General features: G+C 39.6%; 1 protein-coding gene across 5 annotated transcripts in view; it reads right to left on the bottom strand.

Moving 5' to 3' along the window:
• MFSD6 (major facilitator superfamily domain containing 6) overlaps window positions 1–21,719 on the bottom strand; it is a 42,869-nt gene that overhangs the window by 2,565 nt on the left and 18,585 nt on the right. For 2 of the 5 annotated variants that reach the window (XM_074967776.1, XM_074967779.1), the window contains exons 3-6: window positions 15,325–15,422; window positions 8,034–8,195; window positions 7,259–7,357; window positions 3,074–3,354 (exon numbers count right to left, since the gene is read on the bottom strand). In XM_074967776.1, the coding sequence (XP_074823877.1) occupies window positions 3,074–3,354; window positions 7,259–7,357; window positions 8,034–8,195; window positions 15,325–15,422 (640 nt within the window). The other 3 variants (XM_074967775.1, XM_074967778.1, XM_074967777.1) reach the window with 3 other exon arrangements.

The following is a 21,719-nucleotide window of genomic DNA, read 5'->3' as shown; positions in this document are numbered from 1 at the left end:
ACTGTATACAGACAACAATCATCATCATCATGACTGCACTGTTTACAAAAACATACTTCATGCTCCCTTCTGCAAATCCACCTATATTTCCTTAACATTTTTTCTAAGTAAGATATTTCTCAGTCCCACTGACTGGCAGCACTTTTGCAGTAAAAGCACATAAATTTCATCCAATTTACTTAGCAATAGGCTTTTTCTTAGTAGTAATAGCTAGGTCAGCGATTCAAGCAGGCAATTCTCTGGTTCAAGCAAGAAGAAAATAGTTGAGAACAATTTTCTGAAAGGCTCAGTGCAAATTTTTAAAAGCTGTTTCCCAGATTATGTGATCTTATTTTAAAGACATATGCTAGCTGCATTCCCTGAGGGCCAAAGACAAAACAAGTCTTGTACAATATTAGTACTACAACATCTTCTAACCTCACGATTTATCTTGGAAGATTTGTTTTGTATCAAGTAATTAGAATGGTGAGCATACTCCTTTCCCTGAAGGATTACTATAAGCAAGCAGTAATGTGAAATGAGGAGGCACCAAAGTTTTTCTGTCGTTAATCCCCTTTTCTATGCTCTTAAAGTTTCTCCTCCAAATGACCAACTTTCCTGTGAATTCTTTTAGGAATGCTATTTAAAATGTTTAACAAGATAGCTAGGCAGCCTTTTCTGGGTTTAGTGTTTTGTTTATTTCACCTTGTTCTTTTAGCCTGAATTTAAGCAACAGCAATGCATAGGGAGTTAGTTTTTTAATTTTTAGAATTAAAATGTGGGTGTGTTCTGCAAAAGCAGGCAATTTCTCCAAGGAGCTGAAATGATTAAATATATCTCTAGCTTCATGGAACTGAGATGCATCATGTGTGCATCTTCAAATGGAGGGTGTGGAATACTGCTTCATTCTGGGTAAACAGTTTTTAAATACCAAATTTTTACATACAAATACAGTGGGGAAAGAAGCTATGCTTTCTTGTTGTGGTAGGGTTGAATGCTCATTGGTCATATTTTATTCACAAACTGGAAGACAGATCCTTGAAACTGGCCAGTTGCAGAACAGCAGACTGCCCTGATAAAAGTGCAACCAGCCAGGGAGAGAGGAAACATTAAGAGTCATATTTAGCCTAACTTTAAAATTTGGGATTTGGTTGAGCAGAAATAGGGTTTTTGATGTTTGACCCTAAAAACACAGGCCTTAATGAAAGACAGAGGGGCACTGCATGGATGCAAAGATATACCAGTGCAGATCCAACTGCAGGATTGGGGCCTTAATAAAACTATCCCATGGAACCAATTTTCGTTGTTCCCATAAATACTAAGAATCCTATCTTCTAAGGAATGGTTCTCAATTCTATCAGTCACGTGTGGAATAGATAATGCAATGCCCAAAATTCAATAGTATTAATAAAAAGGCTCCATGAATGGCTGCATGAAGTTATGAGAAGGGGAAAGAGGTTATTAAGAGAACATGTTTCTGAAGATGGCAGAGAGTTATCGGCGGCAATAAAAGACTTGAGAGCACTTCATAATTGCCCAAGTCATTTACTGAGACTATCTCCAACACTATGAACATTTGTTGATTCTCTCTCCTAGAGTTTACTATGAACTATAAACCAGCTTTCTTGCCCTGGGAGGTATGGCAGATTGTGTGTGACTGCCATTCTCCACTTTATGCCAACAACAGGGCTGGGCTTATATTGATAATTGCTTAAGAGAAGACTGATGGAAAACTGCTTGGGAGAGTGGCATGTGTTGAGAGTGTAACACGACAGCATTGTGTCAATGAGGATTTCATGGTCATTCAAAAGGAGACATTTGATTTTTCCGAGATATGTGTGTCTGAAATTCTTCTTGTATAAACAGACATTCAAGAGTCATTTCAATATGGTTGCTCACTCTCCCTGAGGCATGCAAGTTAGTCTCATTAAAGCTAATGGAAGCTCAGCATGCATATTGAGAAGGGAACATATGCGTAGGGATATTTACAAGAATATAGACCAATGGGGGAGGAGGGAGACAGCTGGTGAAGTTGGGATTTCTTCAAATGCTGCTTTGCCACATCTGCAAAGTCATGTCCAAAATCATCACCTTCCAGAAGTAGGACTGGTGGAAATGACATTTGGGTGCATATGGTATGGCAAATATGTAAGTGTGAAGCTGCACCACTCCTCCCCGAGGCAGACAGGAGAAACAGGTAGTTTATTACCCACACTGTTTGAAAAACCAGCATTGACCGCAGCAGCCCAAGTTTCCCTACATTGCCTCACCAACCATCACTGTGCTCCAACCTCGTTCTGGAGGGAGCACCCCAAAAGATCGGATGATAGTCCAGTCTCTGAGTTCGTCCAATCCTTGGCCCCTCTGCCAAGATTCCTAATAAGGGTGCTGGGGGATTCTGTAATGTGAACACTGGAAAACAACAACTCATTTCACACAGGCCACAGAACAGCTCTCAAGTCATAGTCACTTTCAGTCACCACAAGCCCAAGCCAAGCTCCAGGGGGTGAAGGGCTTCATATTCCATTATTAATTTGCTGGGGTGCCCATTTCCACCATATTTTGGATGTTTGGCAATTCGCACTCCCCCCACGCCTCCAGGCTAATCTCTAAAAGGAAACATTTAATCAAAACGGAAAAAAAAAAGAAGATAGACAGGCATGTTACACCTTAATAATTATGCAACTTTGTTAATGCTCACCCTCAAGCCACAAAAGTTCTGCAAGTACACAAATGTGTTCAAACTAATATGAAAACACTGTCAGTTTAGAGGCAATTACAGTAGATCGCAGCTTGTCATGACAAAGGGGAAGAGGAGAAAGTGGAAATTAGACTATAAGCAGCAGAAAGATCTGCTCAAATGATTTACTGAGCACTCCCCCCTGTACCATACACATGCAGCAACTGAATTTGTTACTATCGTTCAACTACTGCTTTACACAGCTCCAAGTTTCTGATCACTGATGGAGAATGCTTGCCAGATATTAACAATTTTATGGTGCTGTAGATTACATTTGGTCTTAAAACCTTCAGCAGTACATTTTTAGGTTAACATTAATGGTGATATGAATGTTGCATATTAAGAGCGGGTTACCTGCAAAGGCTGGTTTTCAGGCATCAGATTGCTTTTAGACAGCTCTACCATCTCCTTTATTTGATAGACAGCGTAAGCCAGAGTAACCCAGGGAGAAGAACTGATCCCCCATGCAGGCTTGTTCACGTCTTCCTGTTCTTCTTGATGCTTCGTTTTCTTGGGAGGAAGTCTGGGTTCAGTTCGAGGCATGATATCTTCTGACTGTTGGTGTATGAGGTCGATGGTTGCTATGGGAACAGGGCTGGAAGGCACTGGGATCCTTTCTGCCAGCATTGTCTTCTCTAAAGTGTAGGGCAACATAATCATCAATGAAGTCAATGATCATTACAAGGAAATGAAGAATCAAAGCACTGAACATGAACATACACAAACATGCTTTGCAATACACTAAGAATTACTCTGTTCCCTCACTGTGATTCAAGGACCTCTTGATGCCAACTGGCAGTGGGTACGGGGATTCCTCTGGGCTCACCAAAAGAATGTCATGTAAGGTCTCTAATGAAAGCCCAGGTCACACTGGTCATCAAGTAATCGTTGTGAGATGTATGTATGGAAAATATGCAGAGTTATGCATATACACTGAAAATTATGTTCTTTAGGTGTGCGAGTTAAGACAGACCACCAAAAGGTAATCCACATAATCCTGGCAGGCAGGGGGGAAGAGATGCTTATCTCACTCTGGCCTGTCATAGGCAATCGGAGTATTGTATCTTTCACAATAAACACCTGTTTGCAGTCTGAGCAAAATGCTAATCAATAGATCACAGGGGCTGGAGGAAAAAACAAACAGCAGGAGTTATCCTGTTTAGGGGTAAGACAAGGCAATGCCTTGTTAAGTTCAATGTCTTGAAGGCATGTTATGATTTTATTTTAGATGTAACCATTTGTTTCCAATATGCTTACTCACTGTCACTTGAATCTCTGTTCTTTGATAACACACGTATTTGTGTGTTCACTATGTAGCTATCGCTAAGTGCTGAGGTGTTAAGCAAAGTGGGGATCCTGGGTTGAATTTTACAAGCTGGAGCACACTGTTCCTTTGGGAATAGAGGATCTACGAGTCCAGAGAGTGCTCAGTGGAACAGGGGCTGCACCCTCCACAGGGAGGATTCGGGGATTGGTGGGCACTTATCTCTAACTCATACAGAGGCAGCGAGGCCTGCAGAGCCTGGAAGCGAGAGCTTGCGTTGCCAGAGGCTGGTGGCTTCAGGGAGCTGAGCCCCAGCCAGCACAGGCAAAGCTCCCTCATGCTAAAGGCAGGTGGTGGTGAGGTGCCTCATAGCCTTGGCAGTAATAACTGTGCTGTTCCCCCCCCTTGCACACGCTTCTATTGTATGTACACAGTTAAGACTGTGGCTCTATCACAGTTTTACTTTTGATTTGAAAAGGACTGTTTTCAATCGAGGCGTCAGACAGACAGAAGAGCCGCACCTGTAACCTCAGTGACAAGTATCAGGTGCTAGGCGAGCACTGCAAATGCCTAAGTGAGACGCCTCTCTTTAGATGGGTTTTTTGAAGCTTATAAAGTCCCAAGGCTCAGTGTAAATGAAATTTCTTTGGAAAGCATCAGTGGAGGAGTTCTGTAAAATATCTGTATTGGAGTAACAGATGTCTGTCCCCTTTCAAAACCCAGCAAGATTACTATCCTGTAACAAAGCTTCATCCCTCCGTCAAGTGCTTGAGAGGAGGCAACCGTAGTCTCCAGTGACAGTAAAAAAGACACATGATAGCGGAGAGGCCACCAAGCAAACCAATCACCCACGAGCTGCCCAGGAAAGCTACTCCAGCTTTGACCTGGATTCATGTCTCTCTGCAGCACCACCGCACCAAGGCATGCGGTTTCCAGGAATGTATTTTTGTTTCAGTTATGTGTTTGTATTTCCGTGTTAAGTGCAATTTAATAAGGCTTTTGAACAAAATAGTAAACTTCGCTCTTTACACACAGCCCTTTTCTTGTGACTGACCATTCACAGTTATAACCACCGGGCACCATGTGGTGAAATTCTATGGCCTGTGTTATCGGACTAGATGATCATGATAGTCTCTTCTTTCTTTAAATATATGCATTTACTGTTCTTCCATGAGTAACATGCTACACTCATATTTAGTATGGACAGATAGAGAAAAACCCTTCCTCAGGAAGTTACAGAGAAGTTAGGGAGTTGGTGACAACAAAGGAAACCCAAGCATCTGTCGTGGTGGTTTTGGCTACAAGCAGCCAGTTCTGACAGAGGGTAGAAATGATCCACTTTTCCCTCAGTTCTTATAGGTGATATGATGCTGTTTCAGACCAAGATAGTTTTAACAATTGCAGAGAAATATCACTGTTCAATACTCCTCTCTGAATCCCCATTGAGAAAGGTGTGAAACAAGGAGATACAGTTTCACCAAAACTATTCACAGCCTGTCTTGAACTGGTTTTTCGACGAGCAGACTTGAAAGGCAGTATTAATATCAACGACGAGCGGCTAAACCATCTCAGGTTCTCAGATGATATAGTGCTGATAGCCGAAAATACCACCCAGCTTGAGAGAATGCTTAAAGAACTGAATGCGAAAAGTAGTCAAGTTGGATTAAAAATGAACCAGTTGAAAACGAAATACATGAGATCAGATGTTCTGCCAAGAACCCAAATAACTGTTGGAGGAGAGCAGATCCAAAAGGTTGATAAATACGTTTATTTGGGCCAAGAAGTCAACATGCGCCACCATCAGAAAGGCGAACTGTCGCACAGAAAAAAAGCTGGATGGTGCGCATTCAATGACATCAAGGATATCCTCCAAGGAAAGATCAGCAAAACAACTCGTGCGAATCTTTTTAACTTGACCATGCTTCCAGTGATGTTATATGGCAGCGAAACATGGTCGCTGACAAAGACTGAAGAATATGAACTGTCTGTCACACAGAGGGCGATGGAACGAACATTTTTGGGCATTTCGCTTGGCGATCACATCCCCAATGAAATAATTAGGCAGCAGTCTGGAGTGCGAGACGTTGTTGAAAGCAGGCTCAGCAAAATGTGGTGGGTGGGACATGTGGCCCGACTCAGCGACAACAGATGGACCGCAGCTACATCTGAGTGGTATCCACGAGAACAGAAACGACCACGCAGTCAGCCTCCAAAGAGGTGAGATGATTTCCTAACAAGGAGATATGGACAAGCATGGCAAAGGATGGCCAGAGTGAGAGAAGATTGAAAGACGTGTTGTCATTGGCTCAGTCTCAACTGATGAAGGACCGACAGTCTACGCAGAAATATCTGATCAATGCAGTGATTTATTGCCTAACACACTGTGCCCTAAAGATTCTGGATTGCTGCAGGACATTTCTATATATAAAAAAAGTAATAAAATAAGTGGGATAGATTTTTTGAGCAATAGCTCTGTGCCATGTAAAACAGTCTAGAGGTAAAATATACTATTTTTTCCTCAGACATTTTCAAAAGAAAGCTTAAATAAAATACTAACAAGTAAAATACTTCAGGGACTGAAATGGCAAACCATTAAGCACATGCTTAGCTATACTCATGTGAGTAATCCCATTTAAATCAATGAGACTATTACAATGCTTAAAATTAGGCTTATGTTTAAGTGGATGCAAGATGTATGTTTAAGATTTTCAAACAAGTACACAGATGCAGAAGGAAATACAATAACTGGAATATTAAATTCTAGAGAACTATGGCCCAAGAGAAAAATATGAATCCATTTGGGAGGCTCACACATGTACTCCATATGCAACAGAAACAGCGATTATCCTGTCCAAGTTTCTCTTTTGTGCCATAATTTCTTCCACCTGTGTTCAAGTGATAAAGGCAAAACAAATATTTGAACATTCTTAAACACAGGCAACTCAAGAACTACTAAAGGACAACCCTTGTATTTTTAGGATAAAGAAAAATGAACTTCAGATCTACCTGGGTTTTAGTATGGAATAAAAATAACATTTGGGTAAAAGACACTAAATGTTTGCTTATTATTTTTCATCTCTATGAAACAGGTTTATTTTCAGTCTGTAAAAATAATAATATATAGGGTTAATAAAAAAAATAATGTCACAGCTCCTGGGGAATGATTCTGGGCTAGTTTGCCTGTATTATGACCACATATCCCAAATGTCACACACTGTCTCGAGTTATCATCAGAACACAGGAACAGTCTTGGTCTCGTTGACCTGACTATTTACCTTCTTTTTCATCAGGAACAGCTAGCCACTGGATTAATGCAAAGAGTAGTAGGATCACTAAACAGGCCATTCCTATCCCCCTGAATGTTGCTGCAGCCCCTGTAATGAGAATTATTTTTAGAGCATTAGTTTAGGTAATACAGGAAAAGACAGATATTTGTGATGACTTCATTCACTGCTTAATATCCCATGTAAATTCTCTTTCTTTTTATATGGCATCTCCATTGCTGGAGGTTTGCAACCATGGCAGCCCATTCTGTATGATCTTCTGCCAATCTCTTTGTGGATGAACAGTCCTCTTGATCTACTCAGGATACCACATCAGAGTCCACCCAAGATCAAACTCTCATTAGGTTATTTACTCAGTCCCCCTCCCCCCCAGCACTTTCAGCAGCAGGTTATTTTACATAGACTCTAAACAAATTATGCTTTCACTTCTCAATTGAGTGTGCAGAGGTTGCATGACAACCACACAGTAGTGAACAGTCATTGGTCATCTGATGAAGGATTCATCCTGCTGTCTAGCTGAGGACAGGGCAGTGCTTAGGAGTGGATTTGCTCACATAGTACTACCAATTCAAGGAATAACATTACAAACACATACACATATAATTATCAGTGTACAACATCTACATGTGTCTAAATAGATTTTTATGTGATTGAGGGTAACAAATATGGCATCATTAGCAATACATTAAGTGTACATGCGCTTTTAGTCCAATTTTGCTGCACTACTAAGAAACTGCACTCACACTTAAATAAAATGTTTGCTTACCAAGATAGTTGACCAAAACCCCACCGATCATAGCCCCACAGCCTCTGCCCAGACCTAAGTGGAGACCTTGTAGAATCCCCTGAGCTGAAGTTCTTAATTCTGGAGGCACTGCAGCACTAAGATATGAAATACAAGCTGCCCATATGGCTGCATGGGTTACACCTATGGAGAGGAAACATTTTAGAAAGCACTAAGTATGCTATCATGATCTGTTTTCATTTATTAGTTGACAGCAGCAGTTAAATGTCCTGGGAAGGAAGTGTTTATTAAAGTACTAAAGTCAACCATGTTCCTCTGAAGTATAAATCAGTCTTTCATGAAATAACAAAGCTTTCCATTTTTTCTGTGATGCCCAACCTGCCTAGAGATGCAACAACTAGGGCTGTCAATTAATCTCAGTTAACTCACGCAATTAATTCAAAAAAATTAATAGCATTTTTTAATAATCACGATTAATCGCACTGTTAAATAATAGAGTACCAATTGAAATTTATTAATTTTTGATGTTTTTCTACATTTTCAAATAGATTGATTTTTATTACAACACAGAATACAAGTGTACAGTGCTCACTTTATATTTTTTTATTACAAATATTTGCACTGTAAAAATGATAAAAGAATTTTTCAGTTCACCTCATACAAGTACTGTAGTGCAATCTCATTATCGTGAAAGTGTAACTTACAAATGTAGATTTTTTTTGGTTACATAACTGCACTCAAAACAATGCAAAACTTTAGAGCCTACAAGTCCACTCAGTCCTATTTCTTGTTCAGCCAATCGCTCAGACAAACAAATTTGGTTACAATTTGCAGGAGATAATGCTTCTCGCTTCTTGTTCACAATGTCACCTGAAAGTGAGAACAGGCGTTCGCATGGCAGTTTTGTAGCTGGCATTGCAAGGTATTTACATGCCAGATGTGCTCAACATTCATATGTACCTTCATGGTTTGGCCACCATTCTTATACTAGTTAAAAACATAATGCGTTAATTAAATTTGTGACTGAACTCCTTGGGGGAGAACTGTATGTCTCTTGTTCTGTTTTTACCCGCATTCTGCCATATATTTCACTTCATTTGGGTTCAGGGATTTGGCTGAAAGGGGGTGAGCAAGGTGGAGGAGGGAAGAGCGGAGGGAGACAGTGGGGAAAGGGCAAGGGCTGGGCGGAGTGAGGCGGGGCCTGGGGCAGAACAGTGGTAGAGTATGGTGGGGCCACAGGCAGAAGAGGTGGGCTGGGGAGCTAGCCTCCCCAAGGAGCAGCTTCACCCCATGACAGCAGATAAGAGCGGGTCAGCTCCCAGTGTGCACTACAGTCTCCTTAGGCAAAGGCCGTCTTCACTGAACCGAATGTGCCGGCGCCATGCATTCTGCATGAGGGAGAGGGTAAAAGGGTCTCTGAAGGGAACGGTGACTCTCCATCACCGTGAGGCGGGCTGGGCAGCTCTGTATCCTTTGCTGCCTTGTCCCTCCCCGCCTGGGCTGTGGTCAGGCATAGGGGCACCAGTTTAATAATACTGCGTAGGGCCCCATAAATCCTAAGGACAGCCCTGCTTGCGACACTGGCTATAACCGTGCCATGCAAATGCCTGTTCTCACTTTCAGGTGACATTGTAAACAAGAAGCGGGCAGCATTATCTCCTGCAAATTGTAACCAAACTTGTTTATCTGAGCGATTAGCTGAACAAGAAGTAGGACCGAGTGGACTTGAAGAGTCTAAAGTTTTACATAGTTTTGTTTTCGAGTGCAGTTATTTTTTGTACATAATTCCACATTTGTAAGTTCAGCTCTCATGATAAAGAGACTGCAGTACAGTACTTGTATTAGGTGAATTGAAAAATACTATTTATTTTCTTTTTTACAGTGCAAACATTTGTAATTAAAAAATAAATATAAAGTGAGCACTGTACACTTTGGATTCTATGTTGTAATATCCAAAATATTTAAATAAATGGTATTCTATTATTGTTTAACAGTGCGATTAATCACAATTAATTTTTTCAATCGCTTGACAGTCCTAGCAACAACCCATTTTCTGTCAATAGCTCCTCCTCCTCCTCATGAGAGTAGCTGGGGGCTTCACAAACCCTAAGCCTGGCTCATTGCCTACGGGCAATCACATTGTCAATGTTTCTTAGGCTAGGTTTGCAATACTGAGCCTGTGCTGGCATAGCGATAGCTGCCAGCACAGCCTTGTAGTTTAGGCACAGTGTACGCCTACAGTACAAGGAGTTCTGCTAGGGTCGGAACACCAACTCCCTAAACAACGATAGCTATGCCAGCAGAAGCACTCTTCTGCTGGCATAGCTGCATCTACACCAGGGGTGTTGTCAGTCTGGCCCTTCTGTTAGGGAGTGTGGTTTTTTCACACCCCATGACTGACACGGTTATGGTGATATGTTTTAAATGTAGAAAGGCCTTAACATTACTGCCACATTGGAAGGAGTTCAAAGGCTAATCCTTACATGTACACAGACATACCACTATGGAAATCAAACTGTTTAAAAAAATAAAATAAAAGCATATTCTAAGAACCACCTCAAAATCAATTCTTTCCAAACTGTTGGCACTACTCACTTTGCATTTGCACTTGGCTTTGGGAGATCTTGGCTGACAGACCACAGAGGTTCCTCAAGGTTTGGCAAGGTACAGTAAGGTTTGCTTATGCTGTTTTGAATCAGACACAACAGGATTTCTTCCACTGTTGTAAGTCTGCTCTCACTAAGTGTGCCATTACAAATCATTTTTTCCCCACCGGCTGTCAGACATCACCAGTTTCCATTGCTAACAGTGGTAGAGATCCTTTCAGATCTAAATAATGCATATGCATTTGAGGCACTCTTGGCTAATCAAATTATAATACATTTTGGGTGCCTTCATTATTTTTTTTATCATCATGAAGAATCAGAAGATGCAGAGACAATTTTGCCTAAGGCAGTACATAGTGGTTAGATGTCATGGAGCAAAGAAAAAAACAAAAAAACCCACCAATTATCAGCAGGCAGGGAGAGGGGAAGGTTGCTATCTGCAGCCTCAATTTGAAATCCTGAATTTGGGGCAGGAGGCAAGAATAAAATGGCAATTTTGTAGAGAGTTACATGGTGAACACACCTGAAGCTATTTTAATGTGGTTCTGCTTTAAAAAAACAAACAACCCTCATGGGTTGGCTGGTGATATTTTTTCAAGGTTGGGTGGATTTAAATATAGTCACAGCTCATCCCTTGACTAGCCATTGCTAGCATTTGCCCAATTGCTAGCTTAGAAAAATGGTTTGGAGAATGGATGATTTAACCAACAGGGATCAGTCCTACGTACCCGATTTATTAACCAGCATCAGGGAGAGACAGTTTGGTTCTGCAACTGCTGATCAGCATAGACTGAACAGCCACATAAACTAAATTAAATAAGATAAGGGTAATAAATCTGTAGGTGGCATACTGACATACAGGATTACATAGTATTCATTTAATGAATGGCAATATACTGGAACTGATCTTCTGGTTAGGAGCCTATTTGATGGCTAGAAAGTTCTATGTTTATTTTTCACTCTCTGCAAAAAGTCTGATTTAGATAAGTTACAACAAAAATATGTGGGAGCTTCAGGAAATTTAGTAACAGAGGATTAGTCAGCAGATTACAGAACACACCATGATTAAGTACACATCTAGAAATAATTTTTGAATTGTGAGTCTGTCCTTACTTATAACACATCGAGCTTATTGAAAGACAACTTATGCTAGACATGCTGAATGATTTTCAGACTACTTTATACAGTATATATGGGTCCAAAAATTTAAAAAAGTAATAATTTTGAAAAACCTACTGGTTACATACTGATGAGATTCCTGACTGATTTCATTTTAAATAGAAAGTAACTATCGTCTTCTTGATCCCCAATTTAAAGGCATAAACAAACAAGGGTGATTCAGTTTTTCGAAAACTATGTCATATGCTGATTAAGGAAATCACTTAAAAGCTTATGTAATGCATTCAGACTGTCAATTACAAAAGAGAATAAAATATTAATCATCAAGTTAAAACCTGGCAAATCCAAAACATTTCTGGTGTACTTTTAATAATTTGAGTACCATGCTCATTTATTTGGTAAGGAAAACAAAGGCTACAATATTAAAAACACACACACACCCCAAGTCTAGAACAATAGGGTCCAGAGAAGTGTCTGGAGTTTTTAATTCCCTTCAAAATGAACTTAATCCCTTTAGAGCCAAATAGGAAGAAGTTTGCTTTTTATTTTCTGTGTGTTACTAAATCATTTGGTTTTTGTGATGGGCATCTATATAGGATAAGAACGAGTTAAATGTTTCAAGAGAGATTGTCCATGTGAAATAAAAATCAAATACATTGTCTTGCTTTAGCCACTGGCATCTCTTTGGACACAAGATCTACAGTAACAATTTACATTGAAGTTTTCTACTCATGCTAACCTCTAGCAAACTAAGTTTTAGAGCACGGATATTTTATGGGATGTAATTCATCCAAACAAAAAAGGAAAAATATTTTATTAATTACCCACATACCCCTTGGGGATTCAGATACATATACTCTGACTCTCCTACCTAGCTGTTTAAAATAGCCACAAATTGATTCTGGGACCTCATTCCACTGTTACACAATCCTGACATACAAAGGAAGCTCTACAGCAGAAGGCACATGAAGCCGGCAAGAAGAGACCTGTTCTGTCTTGGCTGGTCTTTGTGAGGACTGTACCATTTTATGTCCGTTAACTATTCTATTGGGACAAATCTGGCATTGTTTCTCAGATCATAACTGTCCATTGCTCCTCCTTGAAGAGTCACAATCAAATTATAACCTTTATATAACCAGATGGTCAGCGCCTATATAAAGAGCTTTCAAACTAATTCTGATAGCGTAAAAGGAAAAGATTTTAGTATCGTAGCCTGTCTAATAGAACTGTGGTGAATAAACCATCCCTCCCTCCCCAACATTATTTACTCCACAGAAGTAACCATCTTTGCTAACTTAAACTGGAGCTTCAGGTGCAAAAGGAAAGCAAGATTGGTCCTGGTACTCATTTCTGGAGCTTTTTAGCCAGTTGCCACTTTGTAACAGCTTCCTATCTTTAAAATTGATATTTTCAGGTCATTAGTCTCATCATCCAGCCGGTCAATTTAGAATGGCTGCTATTAGACAGATGAGGTAATTTTATACTGGGAAAAATTCTTTCCCAGAATAGAGTTCAGCCCATTGTTTTGAAACCGACATGGCCTGAGTATTTTAGTGTTAAAACTACAGTCACTGTATTGAGACAGAAAAGTGATTGATGGGGCTTTTAAGCTTCTTTATATCTATTAAATGCAAAAAGTCAACACGTTTGAAAGACAACAGTTAAGGGGGGTGGATTTATGCTTGTTTTAACTTTTTTTTTTTTTTTAATGCTCTAGCCACCAAGGAAAATGTTCTGGAACATCCTTTCTTTGTTATATTTTTCAATGACTTTCTGAACTTATAATTTAAGCTACTGAATGCTCTACTGTAACCTGACAAGAACTGGAGGCAGGTTACATTAATTCATGTCTTTGCATGATTGGAGAATGAACACATGCAGCATTGTATTTACACCCCACAGGCACTCATTTGGCAGGCAGCCTTGAAACTTCTAGCAATCCAAGTTAATCCAACCCCTTATTTTCATATAACCATGCATTTGTGAACAAACAAGGCTTATGGTTTCCAAACTCTTTCATTAGGAAATAAGTGTAAAATAAACTCCTCTCATTTTCTGTCTTAAGATGCTGTGCTTGAGCAGCTCTCACCAACTCGAAATACACTGAGAGCAACAAAACTGCTGCATGGTTAAAATTACAAATCAATAGATGCAGTTTGCACAGTCTCTTCTAGAAATCTCTCCATGCCCTGCGGTGGCCTTGAATTCTTATCTAGAAATTCAATTGTAAATTTCTAATTTTATGATAATTAAACATTTAATCTTCTTTAAAATTAACTTATCCACCATTACATACAAGTATTTCATTTACTTTGATTTGACAATCAGAGACCAATAAATGAAACAGTTTTATGTAGAGAACTTCAGGAATCACAAATTCCAAATCCCACCCTAGGTAATAAACAGCACAAGTTTGCCATATTTTACTCTATCAGTTCTGCTAAATATGTAATTCTACAGAAAAGTCATTAGGCATTGGAAACACTGTTAGAGCATATTGTGATAAGACACTTACCAAATCAAAAATTTTGAATTACTACATTAAAATGCACACATGTGATGTATATAATTAAAAAAACAACATTTGGAAACCAGAAGCACTAGATCAAAACAGAAGGCTCATTAATACCACAACTTTTCGTGACTCATCGGATGTTGCTCACTTTGAATGGGAGAGTCAAGTAATCTAGATCTCAGATTAGAACCACCTCAAAAATGGTAATATGGTGGGGTGTGATCTTTTTTTGAACGGTGTTGCATGCTACAGTAAATTAAGAGTATAAATGGTAGAAAGTAAATCTGAATTACAGTAATCTAATATGCTTTTAGTAACACAGCTAAGGTCTTTTTAAAAAATATGATTTTTCATCTGTCAGCAAGACTCAAAATGATGCTTCTGCACAGACCACACATATCATTAAATATCTCTAATTTAAAATAATGGCCCTGTAAGCAATTGATTTGAATAAAAAGTAAAACTAAAAGGCTTGCCTGGTCTTGCAAGCACATACAGGGCTTTGCTGAAACCTAAGTTCCTGTCAGGTTACAATAGCCTAAGCTATAAATCACAGAACACCACTGAAAAACAACTGCAGAAAAATTGAACAGACAGGATGTTCCAGAACATTTTCTTTGGTGGCTAGGGCATTAAAAAAAAAAAAAAAAAAAAAAAGGTTAGCACAAACATAAATCCATTCTTTTTAACGGTTGTCTTTCAATCATGTTGATTTTTTGCATGTAATAGATATAAAGAAGCTTAAGGACTCCAGCAACCAAACAGCATGAGCAGGTGTGCATTCAACTCATGCTCCTGTCTCTTTGTTTAGTTATAGGGCGTGTTGATCTCAAACAGATCTGTTTGGATCAACAAACAGAACAGTGTGCAGATCAACCGCAGAACCAACCTCCTGACGTCAAACCTTTTCCATGACGACCACTGTAAAAATTTATGAAAACAAAGTGTTTTCGGATATTTATAGTCAGAAGCAAAGAGCTACTGGACTTTCTCTTAATCACAGCTCAGATGGCAACATGAATAATTTAAGTGGCTCGCTTTATACTATAAGATCATAACTGCATCATCTTACCTTGAAGTACTTCCATAGGGAGAACAGTCCAGGCATTTTCCAGATAGGAGATATAAATGTAGCGAGCTGTATTACAGGCAAGGCCAATATAGAGCACTCTAAAGGGAGGAAGGAAGAAAAACAGTTGTAGGGGTTTGCAGCTGCCATGTCTTGTATAGTACCATAAATATACTGGATTGCTTTCTAAATCCTAATAAGAATGCGAAATGCAGCACAAGGAAGTGTGTGCTCACATGTAACAATTTCTTACTCAAAAATCTTCCTTTACAAAGATCCCACACCTAAACGCAACCTCTTCCCGCTCTGCAGGCATGCAGTTAACCTTCTTCCAAGTTAAAAATAAAAATGTGATTGATTAAATTTAAACAAAACCCCAGGAGAATTCTTTTCAAACCACTAATGGAAAACAAATTAATCCTAAGTAGAGGGATGTTTCTGTCTAGGGTTAATAGACCCTCTGAGCTTCTGACTAGGTAATGTCTATTCTCATTTTATGTCCTGTCCTACTGCATTATATTTTAGAGAGAATATGGTTTCCATCAAACCTCACACCAGCCTTTTTAAATGCCTCAACGATTCAGACATCACCGTGTCCTGTAATTAGTAACAGAGCTGTACAGTTTAAGATGAGTATAGGTCCATATTATTATAGGAATTTATTTCATCCATGCTGATGTAAAGTTAGCATTCCAGGAGTTGCATCCAGTTCACTACTTCTCTGAAATATGTACTCTTCCACAAAAAACAATACATACTCCATGTAGTGACAATACTACTGTTGTCACTTGTCTAGTTTTCAACAGGACAATCCAGTTTGGAAGCAAGAGGTTAAGAGTCAGGTTTTAAAATAACTGGTGACCAGAAAGCTCAAGTCCAGTTTTCCCAGTTCATTTTCTCATCATACTATTTAACCAAACATCCTCTCTCCTTTCCTGACTTCAGGCTTCAACCCAATTGCTTCTTCCTCACCAAGCTAAACTAGCATTCCTAGAAGCAGCCTTTGTTATGCATCGTATCTTTCCTGTGGCTCTAAAAAGGAAACATTCTAGTAGGAGGAAATAAATCATCTCTTTTCCAGGACCAGGGAAAGAGGTAGATTTGGATAACGGACTAAATTAGTCTAAATTAGCGACAAGTCACTTTCCCTTGTTGTCCATCACTGCCAGGAAATGCAAGCTGTAAAATCAGAAAGGAAGAGGAACGTGACTAAACCCCCCTTACCATCCGTCCATACATAGAGGGGTAATATTAACTTCCTCCCTGGTTTGCATTTGACACGTACCAGGTTCACCTAACTTTACAATAACTTTTCTGATTTTTTTTTAAAGGTTATTTTTGGCTCTTTATTTCAACCTCTCTTTTAGCACTCTGCTTATTATACCTCCCTACAGGGCAAAGATGAGACTGCAGTATTTACTGATCTGCACTCAGGTGTTTTGTAAAAGATCTTGTTATTCAACTTGCAGGTTTCTAGTGGACCTGTTCCAAGTGGGAGCAACTGTAGAACGTTCAAGGTGACCCACAGATATTTAAAAAAACCCTAATCTTAGTATGATGCACTGCATCTCTTAAATAACCAAGGTACGAGGGCTACTCAGGATTGAAACACAGGAAAATTAAAAAGGAAAAGTTGGCCTGGAGGTTAAGGCACAGGCCTGAGTCTCTGAATATCAGGGCTTTATTTCTTCCACAGCCTCAAGCTCACTATGCACTCTTAGCAAAGCCATTTAATTGCTTCGTGCCTCAATTTACCACGTGTAAAACTGGGCTAATGATTTCCTATTTCACTCAAGTATTGTGAAGCTTAAATCAACGTTAAGAAACTTTGAAAAATCTAAGATGGAAAGTGCTAATACAAATGCAGTATTTTTAAAAATTTTTTTAAAGAGGTCCCATGATCTTCAGTCTTACTGGCTTCCACTCAGACAAAGGCCACTTTGCTCATGATATCACTACTCAAATGTAACAACACTGGAGTCAGCCTACTGGGATCAGGTAAGCCTGTGCTTTCTGCAATAATGCCCAGATTTGCAAAGTTCTTAATATTTTATACCTTACAATAATTCATGTATTGTTGCAGAAAGTCTTACCAGACACCCCAACAGGCTGGCTCCAGACTCTATGCTTCCACAGGTATGGCATGGCGTCAGAGGGGGTCGATAGCTGATGTGTGTCGCCAGGATAGTAACACTGGAGCATCACTTAGAGCAGAAAATGGGGAGCAATGGCAAGGCCGGACATTAACAGGCAAAGTAGGGTAGGGAGATTAAATCTGTAGGGAACGAGAGCTACAACAACTTTGTTCCTTTCATCCATTCATCTCTACCATCTTTCTGTCCAACAACTTCACCTATTTTTCTTGATTGACTCCTGTGCATACAATTTCTTGCCAACTTCCTCCCAAAGAGAAAAATGGCCCTATGCAGTAAGCACACTTTTCACGTCCCTTCTCACCAGTTTCTCTTCCTTTCTGCCAACCTCCATTAGCTCAGAAGCAAAAAAATCAAGAAAGGAATACGGACAGAGTTCTCCTGTTTACTCGTCTTTCAGAATGTTCAGCTAGATATTTATAAATCGAACCCAAAATGGCCAAGATGATCACATTTGAGTGTCAAAAGTTTAAGCACCCAATTAAAAGTGGCCTGCTTTTAGAAGGGCTGAGCCATTGAATTTAGGAGCTAGTAAGTACTTGGGGAGCCCTCATCATAACCTCTGAGCAACTGCTTGTTTAATTTTTCTCATCTTTCCATGATCTTTCATATCTTAGGACACAGCTGCTTAGCAGAGCTGGGCGAATAACTGATTTTTCTGTTCACTGACAGTTATGAAAAAATAATCCAAAAAGGTTCACGTTCACCAAAATTGAAAAATTTCAACAAATTGAAAAAAATCCATTTTGGGCACTTGTAAGGGGCTAGATTTACAAAAACACATGGAGGAACCACTGCCCTCCTTATAAAACTTTCAGTCCAGTGGTTAGGGCACTCATCTGGAATGTGGGAGATCCATGTTCAATTGCTCTCTCTGCCTGATGTGGAGCAGGGGCTTGATTTGGGTCCTCCCACATCCTAGGTGAGGACCCTAATCACCAGTCTAGAGAGTCATTCTCATGCTTTTTCCCTGGCCCAATGACTATTCATTGTCATTCACAGTGACAATTCACAGTACACCACCACCACCTCCTCCTCCTCCTGCCATTTTGTGAATGGCATCTAAGGCCTGGAAAACAAAATGGGGATCAAAACTATTTGGCAAATTTGTGTCAAATTTACTAATAGTTTCTGGTCAATACACTATACACATGAAATTTTTTGCCCAGCTCTAGTCATCACCCAACTGTTCCCCAGGAGAACAATGGGTGCTAAACAAATTTGACAGTCTTTCCACTTAATTTAGGTGCCTAAATGAGAGCTATTTTGAAAATCTGGCCCTGATGCTTTAAACTTCCTACCCTCCATATGACATGCAGACAAAATAGCTAAGTGCCAGCATATAAAAACTAGGAAGCAACTGGAAGAGTAGGCTTATGCCCAGAATAGAGCAGTGGTATTCAGAACTGTCTGAGTTAGCAACCAAAGAAAAGTGCTCATTGCCAGAGAGCAATTATCTCAATTTGAAGAAATTTGGACCCCTTTTCTAGATACATCTGGACATAAAATATTGAGACGGTTCAAAGAATGCCATACCTTCATTCCACCTAACCTCTTTTTCTCTGCCCCCTCCTCTCTCTATTCATGTACATCTTCTCCTAATTTATTACTGTTAACCCCACCCTGACATGTTATGTCTATGCATTATTGTCTGGTTTTGTATTGGCTTGTCTTGCCGGTTTGACAAATTGTAAGACTGCATAATTCCATTAGAGATCCTGTGAAGCATGTGAAATTTGGAAACATAAAAGCTGTAAGTCATTTACCTTTCTATTGTCTGCTTCTTTATGAAAAAAAAAATATTTTTTTTAAAAAGGAAGCAGAATTTCAGTGCAACATAGCACAGAACTCTCAATAAGACATCCTGCAAAATACCCACCCTACCACCACCTACATACCTCTCCATCAGAGAACATGCCAAAGGAAATGCATTCATATGCTTCTTCTTAACCTGAGTAATCATTCAATTAAGTCACAAAACCTCAATTTGCTGAACAGAAAGGGGGAGAGTGACAAATAGCATGGTCTAAGGGTTAAAGAAGGGGACTTGGAATAAGGACACCTGGGTGCTAAGCCTAGCTTTGACATGGATTTGTTCTGTTGTACTGGACAAGTTATTTAACTTTCAAATACCTCTTTTTTTCCATTTGTAAAATGGAGAATACTGCCCACCTTTATACAACACTTTGAGATACCTGGAGACACAAGTGGAAGGCACTAGATATGAAGTACAAATACTATTAACACTGTTCTATTAACTTTCTGGTTGCATGTATAGCCTTATAACTGCTTTGCTGGCACTGAATTGGGCACAAAGCACTATGGTGATCTCTAAAATGTTTACAACATAATTTGAGTATCAGTACAAGTGATACGTGAATCTGCTGTGAGTCTCAGAACTAGAGTTGGGCAACATTTTTCAGATGAATAGTTTATTTGCTGAAAAATGCAGCTCTGGTGGACCCAGAACTATATGCAAATTTGACATGAATAGTTTCAGCCAGTCACAGAGGAGGAGGCAGCTGGAGGAAATGGTGATGCCACCACTGCCCCCTCTTGTAGCCTTTAGCCCAGTGGTTTGGGCACTCACCTGTGATGGAAGAGACCCAGGTTTGAATCCCAACTCTGAAACAAACCCAAAACTAACTTTTTCAAGATTCAGTTCAACCTAAATCTATTCTGATTTTTCAGAACCTCCACCAAATCAAAAAATCAGTCACCTGCTCAGATCTAATCTGGTCTGAACCTGGAATGCTGGAATCAGCAGTTTCATTATACTGGAGGATGACAGTTGTGTGAGTAGCTGATCTACCAAGGCGCAGCTTACTGTGAACAGTACCGATACATTTCCCCCCCACTATTTATCTGTCAGAGCGTATAATTACAAGAATCAAGCCTGTGCCGGTCTCCAAAAACTCAGGCAGGAGGGATAGTGAAGGTACTAGTGCTAAGCTATCAGAAAAATTACAGCAAGAGCTTCTATTCTTTAGAATGGAAGGAAGAATACGTAGACATCAGTGTACTTCTTTGCTGGTAGTAGGGGTTAAAGGAAGATAGAACAACTTCAGCTGTGACCTTTCTACACCATAATAGAAAAGTCATAGGCATCTCCCTCACAACAGACCTAGGAAGTCTTCAGGGCTCGGTGTGTAGTGGGAGGAACCTTTCCCCTCCCACTATTATATGAGACCTTAGAGCACAGTTTCTGAGGACACTTAACCCTCTATGTGCCAAAATTGTTCATATTCTGTTTTGGGCCATTAAAAAAGGATACAGATGTACAACATACAACCCTGGTCTCATCTGGTTATCTCTGTTTTCCATAAGATACATTAAACATCCCTAATGCATTAGTGTAGTTGAAAGCTAATGCTACTCATTTTATTAATAAGTGGAGTAACCTTAAAATAAAGTAAAATAAAATAAAGCAGTCATACCAGTCAATGTGTTTAAAGCAATGCAAAGGGGATCACATACAGCAGTGGTTCTCAAACTTTTGTATTGGTGACCCCTTTCACATAGCAAACCTCTGAGTGCGACTCCCCCCCTTATAAATTAAAAACACATTTTTATATATTTAACACCATTATAAACGCTGGAGGTGAAGCGGGGTTTGGGGTGGAGGCTGACAGTTTGCAACCCCCCATGCAATAACCTCGCGACCCCCTGAGGCGTCCTGACCCCCAGTTTGAGAACCCCTGACATACAGGTTCATTAACTCCTCACCGTTGCCAGTTAGTTTTCACTTTTTGGGAGGAGGGGCTTTAATGCAGCGGACCAAGAGTCTACGTTATTTTGCTAAGTTCAAAGAGCTAGTGGAGAAAGATAGCATCTGGGGCGGACAGTTTACAAGTTGCTATGACTAAAATATAAATAAGTATTAGATAATACTAAAATATGAAAAGAATAGGACAAACAGTTAATATACATTCATTGTTCTGGCTGTGGTTATAAAGGGACGTGTGTTAAACTGACACTAGCTACTGTTAGTATCTAAGCAATTTAGGTCGAGTGAAGCAATACACTCTGCCCAATATCTATCAAAGTTTAGAAGAGATGGAATTTCTTTTTAAAAAGAAATCCTTAATATGGAAAATATAGAGAAAAAGCAGCAAGGTCTACACCCCATTCTTGTCTATTTTACCCTCTTACTTCCACAGTCCTGCCATTTCTCTTTCCTACTTAAACCACACATGAAAGAAAAAGGGCTAAACCTAAGTGTTTGTACTATAATCAAGTACATTT

The sequence above is a fragment of the Natator depressus genome, chromosome 11, assembly GCF_965152275.1.
Source record: "Natator depressus isolate rNatDep1 chromosome 11, rNatDep2.hap1, whole genome shotgun sequence".
Classification (NCBI taxonomy): Eukaryota; Metazoa; Chordata; order Testudines; family Cheloniidae; genus Natator; species Natator depressus.
This window is presented reverse-complemented; position numbering and strand designations above follow the sequence as displayed.